The following is a 20235-nucleotide window of genomic DNA, read 5'->3' as shown; positions in this document are numbered from 1 at the left end:
AGGTAAAGGGGTAACTGTAGGGAAATGGGTGGGTTGCGCTTCAGCGGGTCAGTGTGGACTTGTTGGGCCGAAGGGCCTGTTTCCACACTGTAAGTAATCTAATACAATATACACTGCACTGTGCATTCCATAGACTACACACGGTACTGACATTCCATACACTACACACTGCATTGTGCATTCCATACACTACACACTGCACAGTGCATTCATACATTACACACTGCACTGTGTGATCCATAAACCACACACAGCACTGTGCATTCCATACACAATACACTGCACTGTGCATCCATACACAACACACTGCACTGAGATTCCATACACTACACACTACACTGTTCATTACATATATTATACAATGCACTGCGATTCCATACAATATACACTGCACTGTGCATTCCATGTACTACCCCTGCACTGTGCATCCATTCACTCTGCACTGTACTAAGATTCCATACACTCCACACTGCACAGTTCATTACATACACTCCACACTGCACTGTACATTCCATACATTATACATATTCACTGAGATTCCATACACTACACATTGTAATGTGCATTCATTACACTACACATGGCACTGATGTTCCATACACTACACACTGCACAGTTCATTCCATACACTACACACTGCACTATGCCTTCCATACACTGTACACTGCACTGCGCATACATGCACTACACACTGCACTGTGCCTTCCATACACTGTACACTGACTGTGCATCCATACACTGTACACTGCACTGCGCATACATGCACTACACACTGCACTATGCCTTCCATACACTGTACACTGACTGTGCATCCATACACTGTACACTGCACTGCGCATACATGCACTACACACTGCACTGTGCAATCCATTCACTATACACTGCATTGAGATTCCATACACCATACACTGCACTGAGATTCCATACATTACACACTACACTGTCCATTACATACATTATACACTGCACTGTACATTCCATACACTACACACTGCACTGTTCATCCATTCACTATACACTGCACTGAGATTCCATACACTATACACTGTACTAAGATTCTATACACTCCACACTGCACAGTTCATTCCATACACTACACACTGTACTGTGCATTCCACACACTACACACAGCACTGTGCATTCCATATACAACACACTGCACTGTGCATTCCATACACTGTACACAACACTGTTCATTCCATACACAGTACACTGCACTGAGATTCCATACACTACACTGTTCATTACATACATTATACAATGCACTGTGATTCCATACAATATACACTGCACTGTGCATTCAATACATTACCCACTGCACTGTGCATCCATTCACTATGCACTGCACTGTGATTCCATACACTATACACTGTACTAAGATTTCATACACTCCACACTGCACAGTTCATTCCATACACTACACACTGTACTGTGCATTCCATACACTACACACAGCACTGTGCATTCCATACACTATACCCTGAACTGTGCATCCATTCACTATACACTGCACTGAGATTCCATACACTGTACACTGCAATGAGATTCCATACACTGCACACTGTAATGTGCATTCCATACACTACACACGGCACTGAGATTCCATGCACTACACATTACACAGTTCATTCCATACACTACACACTGCACTGTTCATTACATGCATTATACACTGAACTGCGATTCCATACACTGTACACTGCACTGTGCATTCCATTCACTACACACTGCACTGTGCCTTCCATCCACTGTAAACTGCACTGTGCATCCATACACTACACACTGCACTGTGCATTCCATACACGATACACTGCACTGTGCATCCATTCACTATACACTGCACTGAGATTCCATACACCATACACTGCACTAGCATTCCATACACTACAGACTGCACAGTTCATTCCATACTTTACACGCTGCACTGTTAAATCCATACACTACACTGTTCATTACATGCATTCTACACTGCACTGCGATTCCATACAATATACACTGCACTGTGCATTCCATACACTAACCACTGCACTGTGTATTTCATACACTATACACTTAATGGAGATTTCATACACAACACACTGCACTGTGATTTCATACACTACACACAGCACTGACATTCCATACACTACAGACTGCACTATGCATTCCATACACTGTACACTGCACTGTGCATTCCATTCACTACACACTGCACTGTGCCTTCCATATACTGTACACTGCACTGTGTATCCATACACTACACACTGCACTGTGCATTACATGCACTATACACTGCACTGCAATTCCATACAATATGCACTGCACTGTGCATCCATACACTACACACTGCATTGTGCATCCATACACTACACACTGCACTGTGATTCCATACACAACATACTACACTGTTCATTACATTCTTTATACACTGCACTGCGATTCCATACAATATACACTGCACTGGGCACTCCATACATTACACACTGCACTGTGATTTTTATACACTGTACACTGCAATGAGATTCCATACACTATACAGTGCACAGTTCATTCCATTGCTACACACTGCACTGTGCATTCCATACACTACATATTGCACTGTGCTTTCTATACACTGTACACTGCACTGAGATAACATACACTATTCTGTGCAGTCGATGCAATACACACTACACTGTGCATTCCATACACTACACACGGCACTGACGTTCCATACACTACACACTGCACTGTGCATTCCATACACTACAAACAGCACTGATGTTCCATACACTGCACACCGCACTGTGCATTCCATACACTGTACAATGTACTGTGCATTCCATACACAATACACTGCCCTGTACATTCCCATACACGATACACTGCACTGCGCATCCATACACTACACACTACACTGTTCATTACATGCATTATACACTGCAATGCAATTCCATTCACTATGGACTGCACTGTGCATTCCATACACTTCACACAGCACTGTGTATTCCATACATTATACACTGACCTGTGTGAGCCATGCACTACACACAGCACTGTGCATTCCATACACTACACATTGCACTGTGCATCCACTCACTATACACTGCACTGAGATTCCATACACACTACACAGCACTGAGATTCTATACGCTATACATATTCACTGAGATTCCATACATTACACATTGTACTGTGCATTCCATATACTACACACTGCAATGAGTATTCCATACATGGTACACTGCACTATGCACCCATACACCACACTGCACAGTTCATTCCATACACTACACACTGTACTGTGCATTCCATACACTACACACTGCACTGTGCATTCCATACACTACACACTGCACTGTGCAATCCATACATTATACACTGAACTGTGCGAGCCATACACTACACACAGCACTGTGCATCCATTCACTATACACTGCACTGAGATTCCATACACTGTACACTGCACTGAGATTCCATACGCTATACATATTCACTGAGATTCCATACACTACACATCGTAATGTGCATTCCATACACTACACACTGTACCGTTCATTCCAAACACTACACACTGCACTGCGCATTCCATACACTGCACACTGCACTGTGCATTCCATTCGCTACACACTGCACTGTGACTTCCATACACTGTAAATTGCACTGTGCAATCCATATACCACACACTGCACTGTGGTTTCCATGCACGATAGACTGCATTGTGCATCCATACATTACACACTGTATTGAGATTCCATACACTACACTGTCCATTACATACATTATACACTGCCCTGCGATTCCATACAATATACACTGCACTGTGCATTCCATACACTACACACTTCACTGTGCATTCCATACACTACACACCACACTGTGCATTCCATATACTACACATTGCACTGTGCTTTCTATACACTGTACACTGTACATACACTATTCTGTGCAGTCGATGCAATACACACTACACTGTGCATTCCATACACTACACACTGAACTGAGATTCCATACACTACACATGGCACTGATGTTCTATACACCACAGACTGCACTGTGCATTCCATACACTACACACCACACTGTGCATCCATACACTGTATACTGCACAGTGCGTCCATACACTACACACTGCATTGTGCGATCCATATACTACACACAGCACTGTGCATTCCATACATGATACACTGCACTGTGCATCCATACACAACACACTACGCTGTTCATTACATACATTATACACTGCACCGCGATTCCATACAATATACACTGCACTGTGCATCCATACACAACACACTACACTGTCCATTACATACATTATACACTGCCCTGCGATTCCATACAATATACACTGCACTGTGCATTCCATACACTACACACTTCACTGTGCATTCCATACACTACACACCGCACTGTGCATTCCATATACTACACATTGCACTGTGCTTTCTATACACTGTACACTGTACATACACTATTCTGTGCAGTCGATGCAATACACACTACACTGTGCATTCCATACACTACACACTGAACTGAGATTCCATACACTACACATGGCACTGACGTTCTATACACCACAGACTGCACTGTGCATTCCATACACTACACACCACACTGTGCATCCATAAACTGTATACTGCACAGTGCGTCCATACACTACACACTGCATTGTGCGATCCATATACTACACACAGCACTGTGCATTCCATACATGATACACTGCACTGTGCATCCATACACAACACACTACGCTGTTCATTACATACATTATACACTGCACTGCAATTCCATACAATATACACTGCACTGTGCCTTCTATACACTACACACTGCACAGTTCATTCCATACACTACACACCGCACTGTGCATTCCATACACTACAAACTGCATTGAGCATTCCATTCACTACACACTGCACTGTGCCTTCCATAGACTTTACACTGGACTGTGCATCCATATACTACCAACAACACTCTGCGATCCATACACGATACACTGCACTGTGCATCCATACACAACACACTGCACTGAGATTCCATACACAACACACTGCACTGTCCATTACATACATTATACACTGCACTGCGATTCCATACAATGGATACACTGCACTGTGCATTCCATACACTATACATTGCACTGAGATTCCGTACACTACACACTGCACTGTGCCTTCCACACACTACACACAGCACTGACATTCCTTACACTACACACGGCACAGTTCATTCCATACACTATACACCTCCCTGTGCATTCCATACACTGTACACTGCACTGTGCTTTCCATATACTACACACTGCACTGTGCATTCCATACATTAAACATTGTACTGTGCTTTCTATACATTGTACACTGCACTGAGATTACATACACTATACTGTGCAGTCGATGCAATACACACTACACTGTGCATTCCATACACTACACACTGAACTGAGATTCCATACACTACACACTGCACTGTGCATTCAATACACTGTACACAACACTGTTAACTCCATACACGGTACAATGCACTGAGATTCCATATATGTTACACTGCACTGTGCATTCCATTCACTATACACTGCACTGTGCCTTCCTTGGACTTTACACTGCACTGTGCATCCATATACTACCAACAGCACTCTGCGATCCATACACGATACACTGCACTGTGCATCCATACACAACCACACTGCACTGAGATTCCATTAACAACACACTGCACTGTCCATTACATACATTATACACTGCACTGCAATTCCATACAATATACATTGCACTGTGCATTCCATACACTACACACTGCACTGTGCATCCATTCACTATACACTGCACTGAGATTCCGTACACTTCACACTGCACTGTGCCTTCCATACACTACACACGGCACAGTTCATTCCATAAACTACACACCTCCCTGTGCATTCCATACACTGTACACTGCACTGTGCATTTCATATACTTCACACTGCACTGTGCATTCCATAGATTAAACATTGTACTGTGCTTTCTATACACTGTACACTGCACCGAGACTACATACACTATACTGTGCAGTCGATGCAATACACTGTGCATTCCATACACTACACACTGAACTGAGATTCCATCCACTACACACTGCACTGTGCATTCCATACATTACACTCTGCACTGTGCATTCTATACACTAGACACTGTACTGAAATTCCATACACCACACACTGCACTGAGATTCCATAAACTGTAGACTGCACTGACATTCCATACACTACACACTGCATTGTGCATTCTACATATTACACATTGCACTGAGATTCCATACATTACATACTGCACTATGCATTCCTTACACTGTATGCTGCACTGTGCATTCCATACACTACACACTGCACTGTGCATCTATACACTATACATTGCACTGAGATTTCATATACTGTATGCTGCACTGTGCATTCTATATACTAAAAACTGCTCTGTGCATTCTATATGCTACACACTGCACTGTGCATTCCTTACACTAAACATGGCACTGTGCATTCCATACATTGTACACTGCACTGATATTCCATACACTACACACTACACTGTGCATTCTATACACTACACACCGAACAGAGATTCCATACACTGCACACTGCACTATGCATTCCATACACTACACACCGCACTGAGATTCCATAATCGACACTCTTTACTGAGATTCTGTACTCTACACATAGTCCATACAGTGTATACCACACTGAGATTCCATACACTGTACACTGTACTGAGATTCCATAATTTAAACACTGCACTGAGATTTCATACACTGTAAACTGCACAGAGATTCCATGCACTACACACTGCACTGAGATTCCATACACTGCACTGTACATTCTATATACTACACACTGCACTGTGCATTCTAGACACTAAACACTGCACTGTGCATTCTATACTCTACACACTGCACTGGGCATCCATACACTGTACACTGCACTGAGATTCCATACATTACACACTGTACTGAGAGTCCCGGAGCAGAGCGAGGGGGGAATCCCGAGTCCTGGTGCAGGGAGAGAGGATGTGAGTCCATGTGAAGTGCGTTGGGAAACCTGCATCCCAGTGCAATGCGAGTGGAAGATAGTCCCGGAACAGTGCAAGGGGAATGTCGAGTCCCACTGCAACGTGAGGGGTAATTAGTCCTGGAGCAGCGCAGCTGATGGCCGGTGCAGAGCGGAGCAGAGCATTGGTGCCCTCCACTTTGTGTTCAGCAGCAAGAAGAGTGGGACTGATGACCAGGGACTGATGGGAAGGTGAATCACCGCTTTAAAAATTGACGGAGCGCACACTGAGCAGGAGCTGGCACAGTACTGCTGAGTAAGTGAGGTCATATATTTGGGTGGTTATGTTACCCAAAACACGACTCAGGTAGTGTCTCCCACCCATCATCCTCCTCCTCTAATCAAAGAAAAATGTTCTGTGTGCCAGATTGGTAAGGTAACTAGCTTTTTATTTGGAATTTAGAATAGTGGGAATGAATAGTTGAATGTTCCTCCTGCAGAATGCGGGAGGTAAGGGTCACCCCTAGTGCCCCTGCTGACTTCAACTCTGGGAAGTGCACCCAACTCCAGCTCCTCAAAAACCGTGTTAGGGAGCTGGAGCTGGATGAACTTCGGATCATTTGGGAGGTGGAGGGGATAACAGAATGGAGTTACAGGGAGGTAATCCCACCTCAGGGATAATAAAAAGGCAGATGGGTTGGAAAGGGAACAGGCAGGTAGTGCAGGGATCCCCTGTGGCTGTTCTCCTCAATAACAAGTATACTGTTTTGGAAAATGTTGGGGGGTGGTGGGAACCAATTACCAGGGGTAAGGGAAGTGGGGAGAGGAGGAGAGCATTAGTCATTGGGGACTCCATAGTTAAGGGGACAGACAGGAGAGAGACTCATGGTTGGTGTGTTGCCTCCCAGGTGCCAGGGCTTGTGATGTCTCTGATTGTGTTTTTGGGACCCTTGAGGGGGAAGAGGAGGAGTCCCAAGTCATGGTCCACATCGGCACCAACATCATCGGTAGGAAGAAAGGTACGGATCTAAGGTAGAAATTCAGGGAGCTAGGGTGGAAGCTTAGACTTAGAATAAACAGAGTTATTATCTCTGGTTTGTTACCGGTGCCATGTGCTGGTGAGGCTAGGAACAGGGAGAGAGAGAGGAGTTGTACACGTGGCTACAGGGATGGTGCGGGAGGGAGGCTTTCGGATACCTGGATAATTGGGACTCTCTCTGGGGTAGGAGGGACCTCTACAAACAGGATGGTCTTCACCTGAACCAGAGGGGTACCAATAACCTTGGGGGGGGGGGGGCATTTGCTAATGGTCTTCGGGAGGGTTTAAACTAATTCAGCAGGAAGATGTGAACCTAAATTATAGTTCCAGTGTCCAGGAGGTCGAGAGTAGTGAGGTCAGAAATAAGGTTTCAAGGTCACAAGAGGGTACCTGCAGGCAGGAAGCTGTTTGAAGCGTGTCTACTTAATGCCAGGAGCATCCAGAATAAGGTGGGTGAATTTGCAACATTGGTTGGTACTTGGGATTTCGATGTTGTGGCTATTTCAGAAACATGGATCGAGCAGGGACAGGAATGGTTGTTGCAGGTTCTGGGGTTTAGATGTTTCAGTAAGAACAGAGTAGATGGTAAAAGAGAAGGAAGTGTAGCATTGTTAGTTAAGGACAATATTGAGGACTCATCTACTGAGGTAGAATGGGCTGAGGTTAGAAACAGCAAAGGAGAGGTCACACTGTTGGGAGTTTACTATAGGCCTCTGAAGAGTTCCAAAGATGTAGAGAAAAGGATTGGAAAGATGATCCTGGATAGGAGTTAGAATAACAGGGTAGTTGTTATGAGGGACTTTATCCAAATATTGACTGGAAATACTCTTGTTCAAGTACTGTAGATGAGTCAGTTTTTGTCCAATGTATGCAGGAAGGTGTAGACAGACCAACAAAGGCCACCCTAGATTTGTTACTAGGTAATGAACTCAGCCAGGTGTTAGATTTGGAGGTAGGTGAGCACTTTGGTGGCAGTAACCACAATTAGTTGATGGAAAAGGATAAGTATATACCACAGAACAAGAGTTTAGCTGGGGGAGAGGCAATTATGATGTGATTAGGCAAACTTTAGGATGCATAGCATGGGGAAGGAAACTGCAGGGATGGGCACAATTGAAATGTGGAGCTTATTCAAGGAACAGCTACTGCGAGTCCTTGATAAGTATGTACCAGTCAGGCAGGGAGGAAGTGGTTGAGCGAGGGATCCATGGTTTACTAAAGAAGTTGAATCTCTTGTCAAAATGAAGAACAAGGCTTATGTAAGGATGAGACATGAAGGCTCATTTAAAGTTAGCCACAAGAGACCTAAAGAGAGAGCTATGGAGAGCCAGGAGGGGACATGAAAACTTGTTGGTAGACCAGATCAAGGAAAATAATAGTTTTCTATAGGCAAATCAGGTTACAGAGGGACATAGATAAGCTGCAGAACTAGACTGAGAGGTGGCAAATGGAGTTTAATTTGGAAAAATGTGAGGTGATACACTTTGAAAGAGCAACAGGAATAAAGTGTACTGGGCTTATGATAAGATTCTTGGTGGTGTAGATGGCAAAGAGATCTTAATGTCCATATACATTGATCCCTGAAAGTAGCCACCCAAGTTGATAGAGTTGTTCAGAATGCATATGGTGTATTAGCTTTTATTGGTCAAGGGATTGAGTTTTGAAGTCACGAGGACATGTTGCAGCTGTACAAAACTCTGGTGCAGCCACACCTGGAATATTGTGAGCAGTTCTCTTCACCGCATTATAGGAAGGATGTGGAAGCTTTGGAAATGGTTCAGAGGAGATTTACCAGGACGTTGCCTGGTATGGAGGGAAGGTCTTATGAGGAAAGGCTGAGGGTCTTGAGACTGTTTTCATTGGAGAGGAGGTTGAGAGGATATATATGATAATCAGAGGGTTAGCTAGGGTGGACAGTGAGAGCCTTTTTCCTTGGATGGTGATGGCTAGCATAAGGGGGCATAGCTTTAAATTGAGGGGTGACAGATATAGGACAGATATCAGAAGTAGTTTCTTTACTCAGAGAATACTAAGGGCATGGAACGCACTGCCTGCAACAGTGGTAGACTTGCCAACTTTAAGGACATTTAAATGCTGATTGGGTAGGCATACAGATGAAAATGGAATAGTGTAGGTTGGATATTCTTCAGATTGGTTCCACAGGATGGTGCAACATCGAGGGCTGAAGGGCCTGTACTGCGCTGGAATGTTCTATGTTCTATGGACTGGAGGCTTGAAACTGAGTGAGGCAGCTGTTGGACGAGGGTCTGGCATGGGTAGACAGACCATGTGCTGAGCTGCTGCTGTTTGAAATTCTTTACCGAACTGTAATGTCAATCCTTTAACTATATTATAATTATCTTATTTCAACTTTTTTTTTAGATACTGTAAGTGAGGCTACTACTTTTCATAGTCATAGAGTCATTGAATCCTACAGCACAGAGACAAGCCCTTTGGCCCAAACTGGTCCATGCCAACCAGAATCCACCCTAGCCCCATTTCCCTGCACTTGGCCCATATCCTTCTGAACCTCTCCCATCCATGTATTTGTCCAAATGCCTTTTTGAATACTGTTAATGTACCCGCCTCAACCACTTCCTCTGGCACCTCATTCCATATGCGTACCACCCTCTGTGTAAGTAATTTCTGTTCAAGTTCTCTTTTATTCTTTCCCCTCTACCTCTAAACTGATGTCCTCTAGACATCGATTCCCCAACCCTGGGAAAAGGACTGAGTGCACTCACTCTATCAATTCCTCTCATGATCTTATACACTTCTATAAAAACACCCCCTCAGTCTCCAATGTTCTCTATAGAAAAAAGTGCTAGTTTGTCCAGCCTCTCCCTATAATGCAGATCGTTGAGTCCTGGCAGTATCCTTGTAAATATGTTTTATTCCTCTTTTGTATCCACGATTTGTATCTAAGTCCTTGTCCCAAAGATGGCGCCATTAAAGGCAGCCATTGTAAAAACCTTTCTCTGGACTTCTACACGATAATAAAGGATATTCTATTCTGTTCTATAAAATGCACACTTCACTGTTCATTCCATACAACATGCTGTCCATTCTTTACACGGCAAGGTTCATTTCGAACACTGCACACTGCCCTGATGAGTCCATACATTGCACAGTGCACTGTCCATTCCATATACCGCACACCGCACTGACCATTTCATACACTGTACACACTGAGCTATCCATTCCATAGAGTGCACAGACCATTTCTAACACTACACTCTACACTGTCAATTCCACACCCTGTACTATTAGTTCCAGGCACTGTGCTTCAATTACACATTCTGCACAGTCAGTTCTTTCCAATTCCGCATGCTGTATACTTCACTGTCAGTTCCACACTCTGCATTGTCAGTTTCACACAACGTGTACTCAACACTGTTGTCAGTTTCATTCACTGCACTGACTTCCTCACTCTTCACATTGCACTGTTAATTCCACACTCTGCATTGCCAATTCCACACAATGTGCACTCCACACCGCTCTGTCAGTTCCGCACACTGTCCTGAGTTCCATTCTCTTCACACTGCACTGTCAGCTCCACACAATGCACCCTCTTTTCCACAAACAGCACACTGCACAATTCATTCCACAAACAGCTCTGTCAATATCACACTGCACCTGAAGTACCACACACTGCACATTCTTTTCCACACACTGTATTTGCACTTTTCACTCCAACACAGAACTGTTAGTTCCACGCTCTGTACTGTCAGTTCCAAACATTGCACAATCAATTCTCCACACTGCCCTGGCAGTATCACAAACCACATTGCCTGTTCTGATGTCAGGTTAGACAGTTAAAACAGTATCTTTGTTAACTAGAGTATTTCCACTCATTCTATGGTTATCTTTACTGTGTTTGTATATGAATGAGGTGGTGAGAAGGTGCAAGTGCTAATGTCACTGGATCTATAATCCTGGAGCCCCGTCCAATGCTTGCAGTGCGTTCAACCCTTGCAACATATCTGATAGAAATGACATGCAAATAACTAAAAATTGAACATGAAGCTTGTTTGAGGAGGCTCGTGGTCATGTCCTTATGTCTGAGCTGGGAGACCTGGATTCAAGTCCTATCTGATGCAGAGGTGTATGCTAACATGACTGAACATTTTGTTTAGAAAATATCTGCAAAGCTAGTCTTGGTGGCAATGAAACCCGCTGCTGATTGTTGGTCAAATCCCATGTGGCTCACTAATGTCCCTCAGGGAAGGAAACTGCTGTCCACCCCTGTTCTGGTTTCCATGTGACTCCAGGTGCACATCAATCTCGTTGACTTTGGACTGCCCTCCATAGCAAGTTCCTGAGTTCCAGGGCAATTAGGGATGGTCCACAAATGCTGGCCTTGCCCCTGAAGAACCCTTCACACAGCTCCCGTGAACTTTAATCACTGAATATCATGGTCAGGGTATAAATAAGCCTCCTTACCGATCATACACATAGTTCCCGATGAGTTTAGTCATTTCCTCGTTGGTTGAGAATGTTACTTTGCTAATTGCTATTATTTTCTCAAATTTCTTAATGAACTCAGGGCAGTCACAGCCATTTGCAAGTGTGTACCATGTCCCAAGAAACTGCAAGAAAAATATTTTCATTAAAACTACAGTTCATAACTGTCAAATATAGAGCCTTGCATTATAATCTGATAAATGCCAAACCATTCATTTGCATTTATATAGCACCTTCAACATCACAAAACCTCAGGTGTTACGCAGGAGTGTGATAAACCAAAGTATGACTCAGCCACAAAAGGAAATAGTAAGCAAAATAGCAAATAGTGGTGTATGTGGAAGTTTGAAGGAAGTGGGATGGAGATGCTGTGCAGTTTGAGAAGTGGGTTCCAGAGCCAAATGTGTGGGACAAATTAAAGTGAGGAAGCTAAAGAAGCTCAAGTTGAAAGGACATAGATCTCTTGAAGATTTGGGAAGCTGCAGGTATTTCCTGACAGCGGGTGGCCTGACGTCATGAAGGGATTTCAAAAACCAGAATGAGAATTTTAAAGTAGAGATATTGCTACCAGAAATGTAGATCAGTGAGGATAGTGATGATGGATGAAAGGATCCTGGGCAGCACAGTGGATAAATGGTTAGTACTCCTGCGTCAAAATGCCAGGGACCTAGGTTTGATTCCAATCTCGGGTGACTGTGTGGAATGTGTATGTTCTTTCTGCATCTACATGGATTTCCTTTGGATGCTCCGGTTTCATCCCATGTTCCAAAGATGTGCAGGTTAAGTGGATTAGCCAAGGGATATGCAGGGTTGCAGGGATGGATCTGGGAAGGATGTTCTTCGGAGAGTTAGTGTGGACTTGATGGGCTGAATGACCTACTTCCACACTGTAGGTTTTCTATGATTTTAGTGATTTAATTTCAACCTGATTCTATAGGTCTACATCCCAGGGTACTCAAGGAGGTGGCTTGAGAAATCGTGGATGCGTTGGTGATTATTTTCCAGAGTTCAATAGATTCGGGATCAGTTCCTGCGGATTGGAGGGTGGCTAATGTTGTACCACTTTTTAAGAAAGGTGGGAGAGAGAGAGCAGGAAATTATAGACCAGTTAGTCTGACCTCAGTGGTGGGAAAAATGCTGGAGTCTATTATAAAGGATGAAATTACGACACATCTGGATAGTAGTAACAGGGTAGGTCAGAGTCAGCATGGATTTTTGAAGGGGAAATCATGCTTGATTAATCTTCTGGAATTTTTTGAGGATGGATGAGGGAGATCCAGTAGATGTGGTGTACCTGGACTTTCAGAAAGCTTTTGATAAAGTCCCACATAGGAGGTTAGTGAGCAAAATTAGGGTGCATGGTATTGGGGGCAAAGTACTAACTTGGATTGAAAGTTGGTTGGCTGATAGGAAACAAAGAGTAGTGACAAACAGCTCCATTTCGAAATGGCAGGCAGTGACCAGTGGGGTACCGCAGGGATCTGTACTAGGACCGCAGCTTTTTACAATATATGTTAATGATGTAGAAGATGGTATTAGCAATGATATTAGCAAATTTGCTGATGATGCTAAGCTGGGTGGCAGGGTGAAATGTGATGAGGATGTTAGAAGATTACAGGGTGACCTGGACAAGTTAGGTGAGTGGTCAGATGCATGGCAGATGCAGTTTAATGTGGATAAATGTATGGTTATTCACTTTGGTGGCAAGAACAGGAAGGCAGATTACTACCTAAATGGAATCAATTTAGGTAAAGGGGCAGTACAGAGAGATCTGGGTGTTCTTGTACACCAGTCAGTGAAGGTAAGCATGCAGGTACAGCAGGTAGTGAAGAAGGCTAATAGCATGCTGGCCTTCATAACAAGAGGGATTGAGTATAAAAGCAAAGAGGTTCTTCTGCAGCTATACAGGGCCCTGGTGAGGCCACACCTGGAGTACTGTGTGCAGTTCTGGTCTCCAAATTTGAGGAAAGACATTCTGGCTATTGAGGGAGTGCAGCGTAGGTTCATGAGGTCAATTTCTGGAATGGCGGGACTACCTTACACTGAAAGACAGGAGCGACTGGGCTTGTATACCCTTGAGTTTAGAAGACTGAGAGGGGATCTGATTGAGACATATAAGATTATTAAAAGATTGGACACTCTGGAGGTAGGAAACATGTTTCCACTGATGAGTGAGTGCCGAACCAGAGGACACAGCTTAAAAATATGGGGTAGACCATTTAGGACAGAGGTGAGGAGAAACTTCTTCACCCAGAGAGTGGTGGCTGTGTGGAATGCTCTTCCCCAGAGAGCAGTGGAGGTCCAGTCTCTGAATTCATTTGAGATAGAGCTCTCAAGGGTAGTGGAATCAAAGGTTATGGAGATAAGGCAGGAACAGGATACTGATTAAGGATGATCAACCATGATCATATTGAATGGTGGTGCAGGCTCAAAGGGCAGAATGGCCTACTCCTGCACCTATTGTCTATTGTCTAGTGGGAGCAAGGACACAGGAATCATGTTCTGGAGGAATTGGAGTTTCTGGAGAATGAGTGGGGCTGACCAGAAATGAGTTGGAAGTGTCTGGGATAAGAATAGCCACAGCATGAATAAGGCTTTCATCAAGAGGGGACTCACGCAAGGCTGAAATCAGTAAGATTCTGGATTAGTGGTGCTGGAAGAGTTGACATGTAGCTGATTGAGTGTTATTGCAAAGATATGATTGGAAGTTTGTCTCTGACAAGGTGCAAAATTTACGTTGACAACTGCAGAGCCTTTCATGGGAGAGAGATGGAGTCAGGAGTATGGGAATGGAGTTTGGAGCACAGACCAAAAATAATGGCCCCAGTCTACCCAAGGTTTAAGTGGAGGTCATTTTTGTTCATCCAGTAATGGATATTGATCTGCAGCCATTCAGCCCATTGAATTTGCTTCATGGTTCAATGAGATTGCTGCCTATTTGGTTATAGCCTCAATTCTCCTTTCCAGTTTAATCCCTGCAACCCTCATTGATCCAAATCTCTCTAACTCAGCCCCGAGGATTTTCAATGACCTGGCCTCGACAGCTCTCTCAGGGTAGAGAAGTCCAAAGTTTAACCATCTTCTGACAAAAGATATTTGAACTATATGAAGAGGCTGAATAGATTGGGATTATTTTTCCTGGAGGGTCAGAGGCTGCGGGGTGACCTTATAGAGGTTTATAAAATCACAAGGGACATACATAGAGTAAATAGACAAGGTCTTTCACTAGGTTTCCCTGGAAGTTCAGAATGAGAGGTTTAAGGTGAGAGGGGAAAGATTTAAAAGGGACCAAAGGGGCAACCTTTAGGGTGGCGCATGTCTGGGAGGAGCTGCTAGAAGAAGTGATGGAGGCTGGTATAATTATAACATTTAAAAGCATTATGAATGGCTTTATGATTAGGAATGGTTAAGAGGAGTATGGGTCAAATGCTGGCAAAAGGGACTAGATTTAGTTAGGATATCTGGTTGGCATGGATGAATTGGATGCAAGGGAATGTTTCAGTGCTGTATATTTCTGTGACTCTATGACACTAAATTCATTCTCTTCTTTGTCTTGTTTTTAAACTAGTCCCAAGTTGAAGATTCCCTCAGATGGGAAAACATTCTTTCAGTATCTATCCTGCCAAGCCCCCTCAGAATAATAAATATCTTGGTAAGGCCATTGCTCATTCTTGCAAACTTCAATGTGTACAGGTCCAACCTGCACAACTTTCCTCATAAGACACGCCTTTATCCCAGGAATCAGCCTAGTGAGCCTTGGTTGGACTGTTTTAATGCAAACATGCCTCTCTTTAAGTAATGACAATATTCCATGTGCAGTTTCACCAATGACTTGGACAACCGTAGTAAAGCTTTCCTTTTTTTAATACTCCATCTTCCTTACACTAAAGAACTGTACAGCACAGGAACAGACTCTTAGGCTCACCACAGTTGCACCAACATGTGATGTCCTTCTAAACTTGAAGCAATTTGCTTCTATACGATCTGTATCCGTCTATTCCCTGCCTATTCATGTATCTGTCAAAAAGGCTCTTAAACGTTGCTATTGCTTCTACCACCTCTTCTAGGAGCACTTCCCACCCTCTGGGCAAAATACTTGCCTTCCACATCTCTTTTAAAATTACCCCCTTTTACCTTAAACTTATATCCTCTCGTAATTTATATTTCCATCCTGGGGAAATGATTCCAATTATGCAGTCTATCCATGCTTCTCATAATTTTATAAGCTTCCCTCAGCCTCCAATGTTCAAGTAAAAACAAACCAAGTTTGTCCAATCTCTCCTCATAGCTAGTACTCTCCAAACCAGGCAACACCCTGGTAAATTGTTTCTGTATCGCCTCTAAAGCCTCCACATCCTTCTGGTAGTGCAATGACCAGAACTATACACAATATTCCAAATGTGGTCGAACTAAAGTTCTGTACAGGCTGTAACATAACTTGTCAACTTCCATACTTTATTTCCTGACCGATGAAGGCAAGCATGCCACATACCTTATTGACCACCTTATTGATTTGTATTGCCACTTTCAGGGAACTGTGGACCTGTACACCTAGACCCCTCTCTATGTTAATGTTCATAAGGGTTCTGCCAATTACTGTACACTTCTCTCCTGTGGAATGAGCTGCAGAGAAAGTGGTGGAGGCTGGTACAATTGCAACATTTAAAAGGCATTTGGATGGGTATATGAATAGGAAGGGTTTGGAGGGATATGGGTCGGGTGCTGGTAGGTGGACTAGATTGGGTAGGGATATCTGGTTGGCATGGATGGGTTGGACCGAAAGGGTCTGTTTCCATGCTGTACATCTCTACGACCCTATGACTCTAGTAGACCTTGCATTTGTCTGGATTAAATTCTATATGCCATTTCTCCTCTCAGGTCTCCAGTCTATCTATATGCTACTGTACCCTTCGTCAATCTTCCTCACTATCCACAGCTCCCGCAATCTTTGTGTTGCCCACAAAGGGCCAACTTTGAGTCTTTCTAATTTAACATGTGCCCACAGGCTGACCTTTTATGTTTCATGTACAAGGACACCCAGATCCCTCTGTACTGCAGCATTCTACAGTCTCTCTCCATTAAGTGATATTCTATTTTTCTTAGCAAAGATTATTCCACATTCTGCTCCATCTGCCAATTTCTTTTGCCCACTCACTGAAACAACCTTCTCCCTCACAATGTTTGCCCCAGTCCCAACTTATATGAACAGTTTGGACGAGGAAATGAAATATTCGCTAATGACACAAAATCAGATGGAATTGTGAGCTGTGGAGAAGGAAGGAAAGAGGCATCAAAGTGGTTTAAACAAGTTGAATACATGGCAGATGCAATTTAAGGTGGATACATGTGAATTTATACAGTTTGGCAGCACAAACTGAATGACAGTGTGTTATTTAAGTAGTGATAGATTGGAAAATGTTGATGTACAAAGGGTCCTGGGAGTCCATGTACACTGGTCATTAAAAACAAGCATGCAGCTGTAATACACTGTCAGGAAGGTAAATGGTATTCATTGGAAGAAGGTTTGGATACAGGAGTCGGGAAACCTTAACTGCAGCTGTATAGGTCCTTGCTGAGTCCATTGCTGGAATACTGTGAGAAAAAGAAACCAAAGATCTGCAGATGCTGGAAATCAGAAACAAAAACAGAAATTGCTGGGAAAACTCAGCAGGCTGGCAGCATCTGTGGGGAGAAAACAGAGTTAACATTTCGGGTCCAGTGACTCTTGGAGAAGCATCTAAAGAAGGATATCTGGACCCAAAACATTATCTCTGCTTTTTCCCCACAGATGCTGCCATTCCTGCTGAATTTTCCCAACCATTTTTGCTATTGTTCCTGGAATACTGTGTGCAGAGTTTTGTCTCCCAAAAGATATGCCCCGCAGGTCAGGCAGCATCCAAGGAGCAGGAGAATCGACATTTCGGGCATAAGCCCTTCTTCCTGAAGAAGGGCTTATGCCCAAAACATCGATTCTCCTGCTCCTTGGATGCTGCCTGACCTGCTGCGCTTTTCCAGCAACACATTTTTCAGCTCTCATCTCTAGCATCTTCAGTCCTCACTTTCTCCTGTCCCAAAAGATATGCTTGCCATAGAGGGAGTGCAGTGAAGATTTGTCAGAGTGGTTCCTGGACTAGATCTTAGTCCTCTGTGGAGGGGATTAGGGCAATTTAACTGGCATTTGGAAGAATGAGAGGGGATTTGATCGAAACATATTCAATTCTAACAAGGCTGGAGAAATTGGATGCAGATCCCTTTGGATGATCTAGAACAAGGAGTCACAGGCTCAGGACACAGGGCATGTCAGAATTAGAAGGTGATGAATCCTTGGAACTCTGTATCACAGAAAACTATGGAGGCCAAGCCACTGAATATAATTAAGAAGGTGCATTACCATCTTTGGCAGCACAGTGACTCACTGGTTAGCACTGCTGACTCACAGTGCCAGGGTCCTGGGTTCGATTCCTGCCTCGGGTGACTGTCTGCGTGGAGTTTGCACATTCTCCCCTTGTCTGTGTGGGTTTCCTCCCACAAGCCAAAGATGTGCAGGTGAGGTGAATTGGCCACGCTAAATTGCCCATCGTGTTCAGGGATGTGGACATTAGATGCATTAATCAGGAGTGAATATAGGATGATGGGTTAGGGGAATGGGTCAGGGTGGGTTACTCTTCACAGGGTCATTGTGGACATGTTGGGCCAAAGGGCCTGTTTCCATACTGCAGGAATTCTATTCATACAAGTTCCCCTCCAAGCCACCCATCATCCAATCTTGGAAATATATTGCTGCTCCTTCAGGGTCACTGAGTCAAAATCCTAGAATTCCCTCCCTAACAGAATTGTGGGTTTACCTACACCACACGAACTGCAGAGGTTCAAGGTCAACTTGGGACTGACAATAAATGCTGGACCAGCCCATACCCGTAATTGAATTTAAAAGCAGGACTACAGTCTCCAAAACCCAGCAAGCCAACGTTGTTGTGCTAAATCAAATGTCAATTACCTGATTTAAATCAAAGTTTTCTTGAATCTGATCATAGTCAGCTTCATTCAGTGGGACAGCAGCTCCAGTTCCCAGGGAGAGCACAGCAACCAGCAACACAACACCGCACCTCATTTTCTCTGGTCAGCTCTGATCTGATCCAAAACGACAGAAGTGAGCAATAACATGAAGCACAGGGAGGTGTGTAGCTCAGGATTTCCCAATCCCGGGTTAGGTACAACAACGGACGGTCAAACATCCAATGTTGATGCTTCTTGTTAATTGTTAATCACAGTACAGACCAGCAATTGGGAAATGGCAGCAACTGGAATTTTCCAGTTTAAAGTTAAAGTATGTCCAGAAACTTAGTCAATGGCATCATCTCCTCCTTTGCGGAGAGTTGGGGGGAGGAGGGGATGGGGTGGGATCTGGAGGAAGTGATCTTGTCTTCTTATCTAGTTTGCAGATCATTACATATGCCCATGAGATACAGTGCAAGGAGTCGGTAAACTCCAGGCCATACTTTTGGTGGGGTGGGGTGGGGGATGGTGTCCTCACCTCTGGCTGGCCCTTACTCAGTGGAAAGTTCCGGTGGCATGTTTAGAGTCTGGCTTTCTGAAAACACCTCTTCCGATAGCACCTTCCAATCTCATAATCGCTTCCACCTAGAAGGGCAAGGGCAGCAGATACATGGGAATACCCCACTTGCAAGTTTCCTCCAAGCCACTCACCGTCCTGACTTGGAAATGTATCCCCTTTCCTTCAGCCTCAGTGTTAATG

General features: G+C 43.9%; 1 protein-coding gene across 1 annotated transcript in view; it reads right to left on the bottom strand.

The window, feature by feature from the left end:
* LOC132826026 (protein AMBP-like) overlaps positions 1–19590 on the bottom strand; it is a 58912-nt gene extending 39322 nt beyond the window's left edge. The window contains exons 1-2 of the mRNA XM_060841747.1: positions 19477–19590; positions 12459–12604 (exon numbers count right to left, since the gene is read on the bottom strand). Of these exons, the coding sequence (XP_060697730.1) occupies positions 12459–12604; positions 19477–19590 (260 nt within the window). The remainder of the gene's footprint in view (positions 1–12458; positions 12605–19476) is intronic.
* Positions 19591–20235: the final 645 nt, after the last annotated feature.

This window comes from Hemiscyllium ocellatum, chromosome 21 (genome assembly GCF_020745735.1).
Source record: "Hemiscyllium ocellatum isolate sHemOce1 chromosome 21, sHemOce1.pat.X.cur, whole genome shotgun sequence".
NCBI lineage: Eukaryota > Metazoa > Chordata > Chondrichthyes > Orectolobiformes > Hemiscylliidae > Hemiscyllium > Hemiscyllium ocellatum.
The sequence above is the reverse complement of the archived record's forward strand: the minus strand, read 5'-3'. Positions and strand labels throughout refer to the sequence as shown.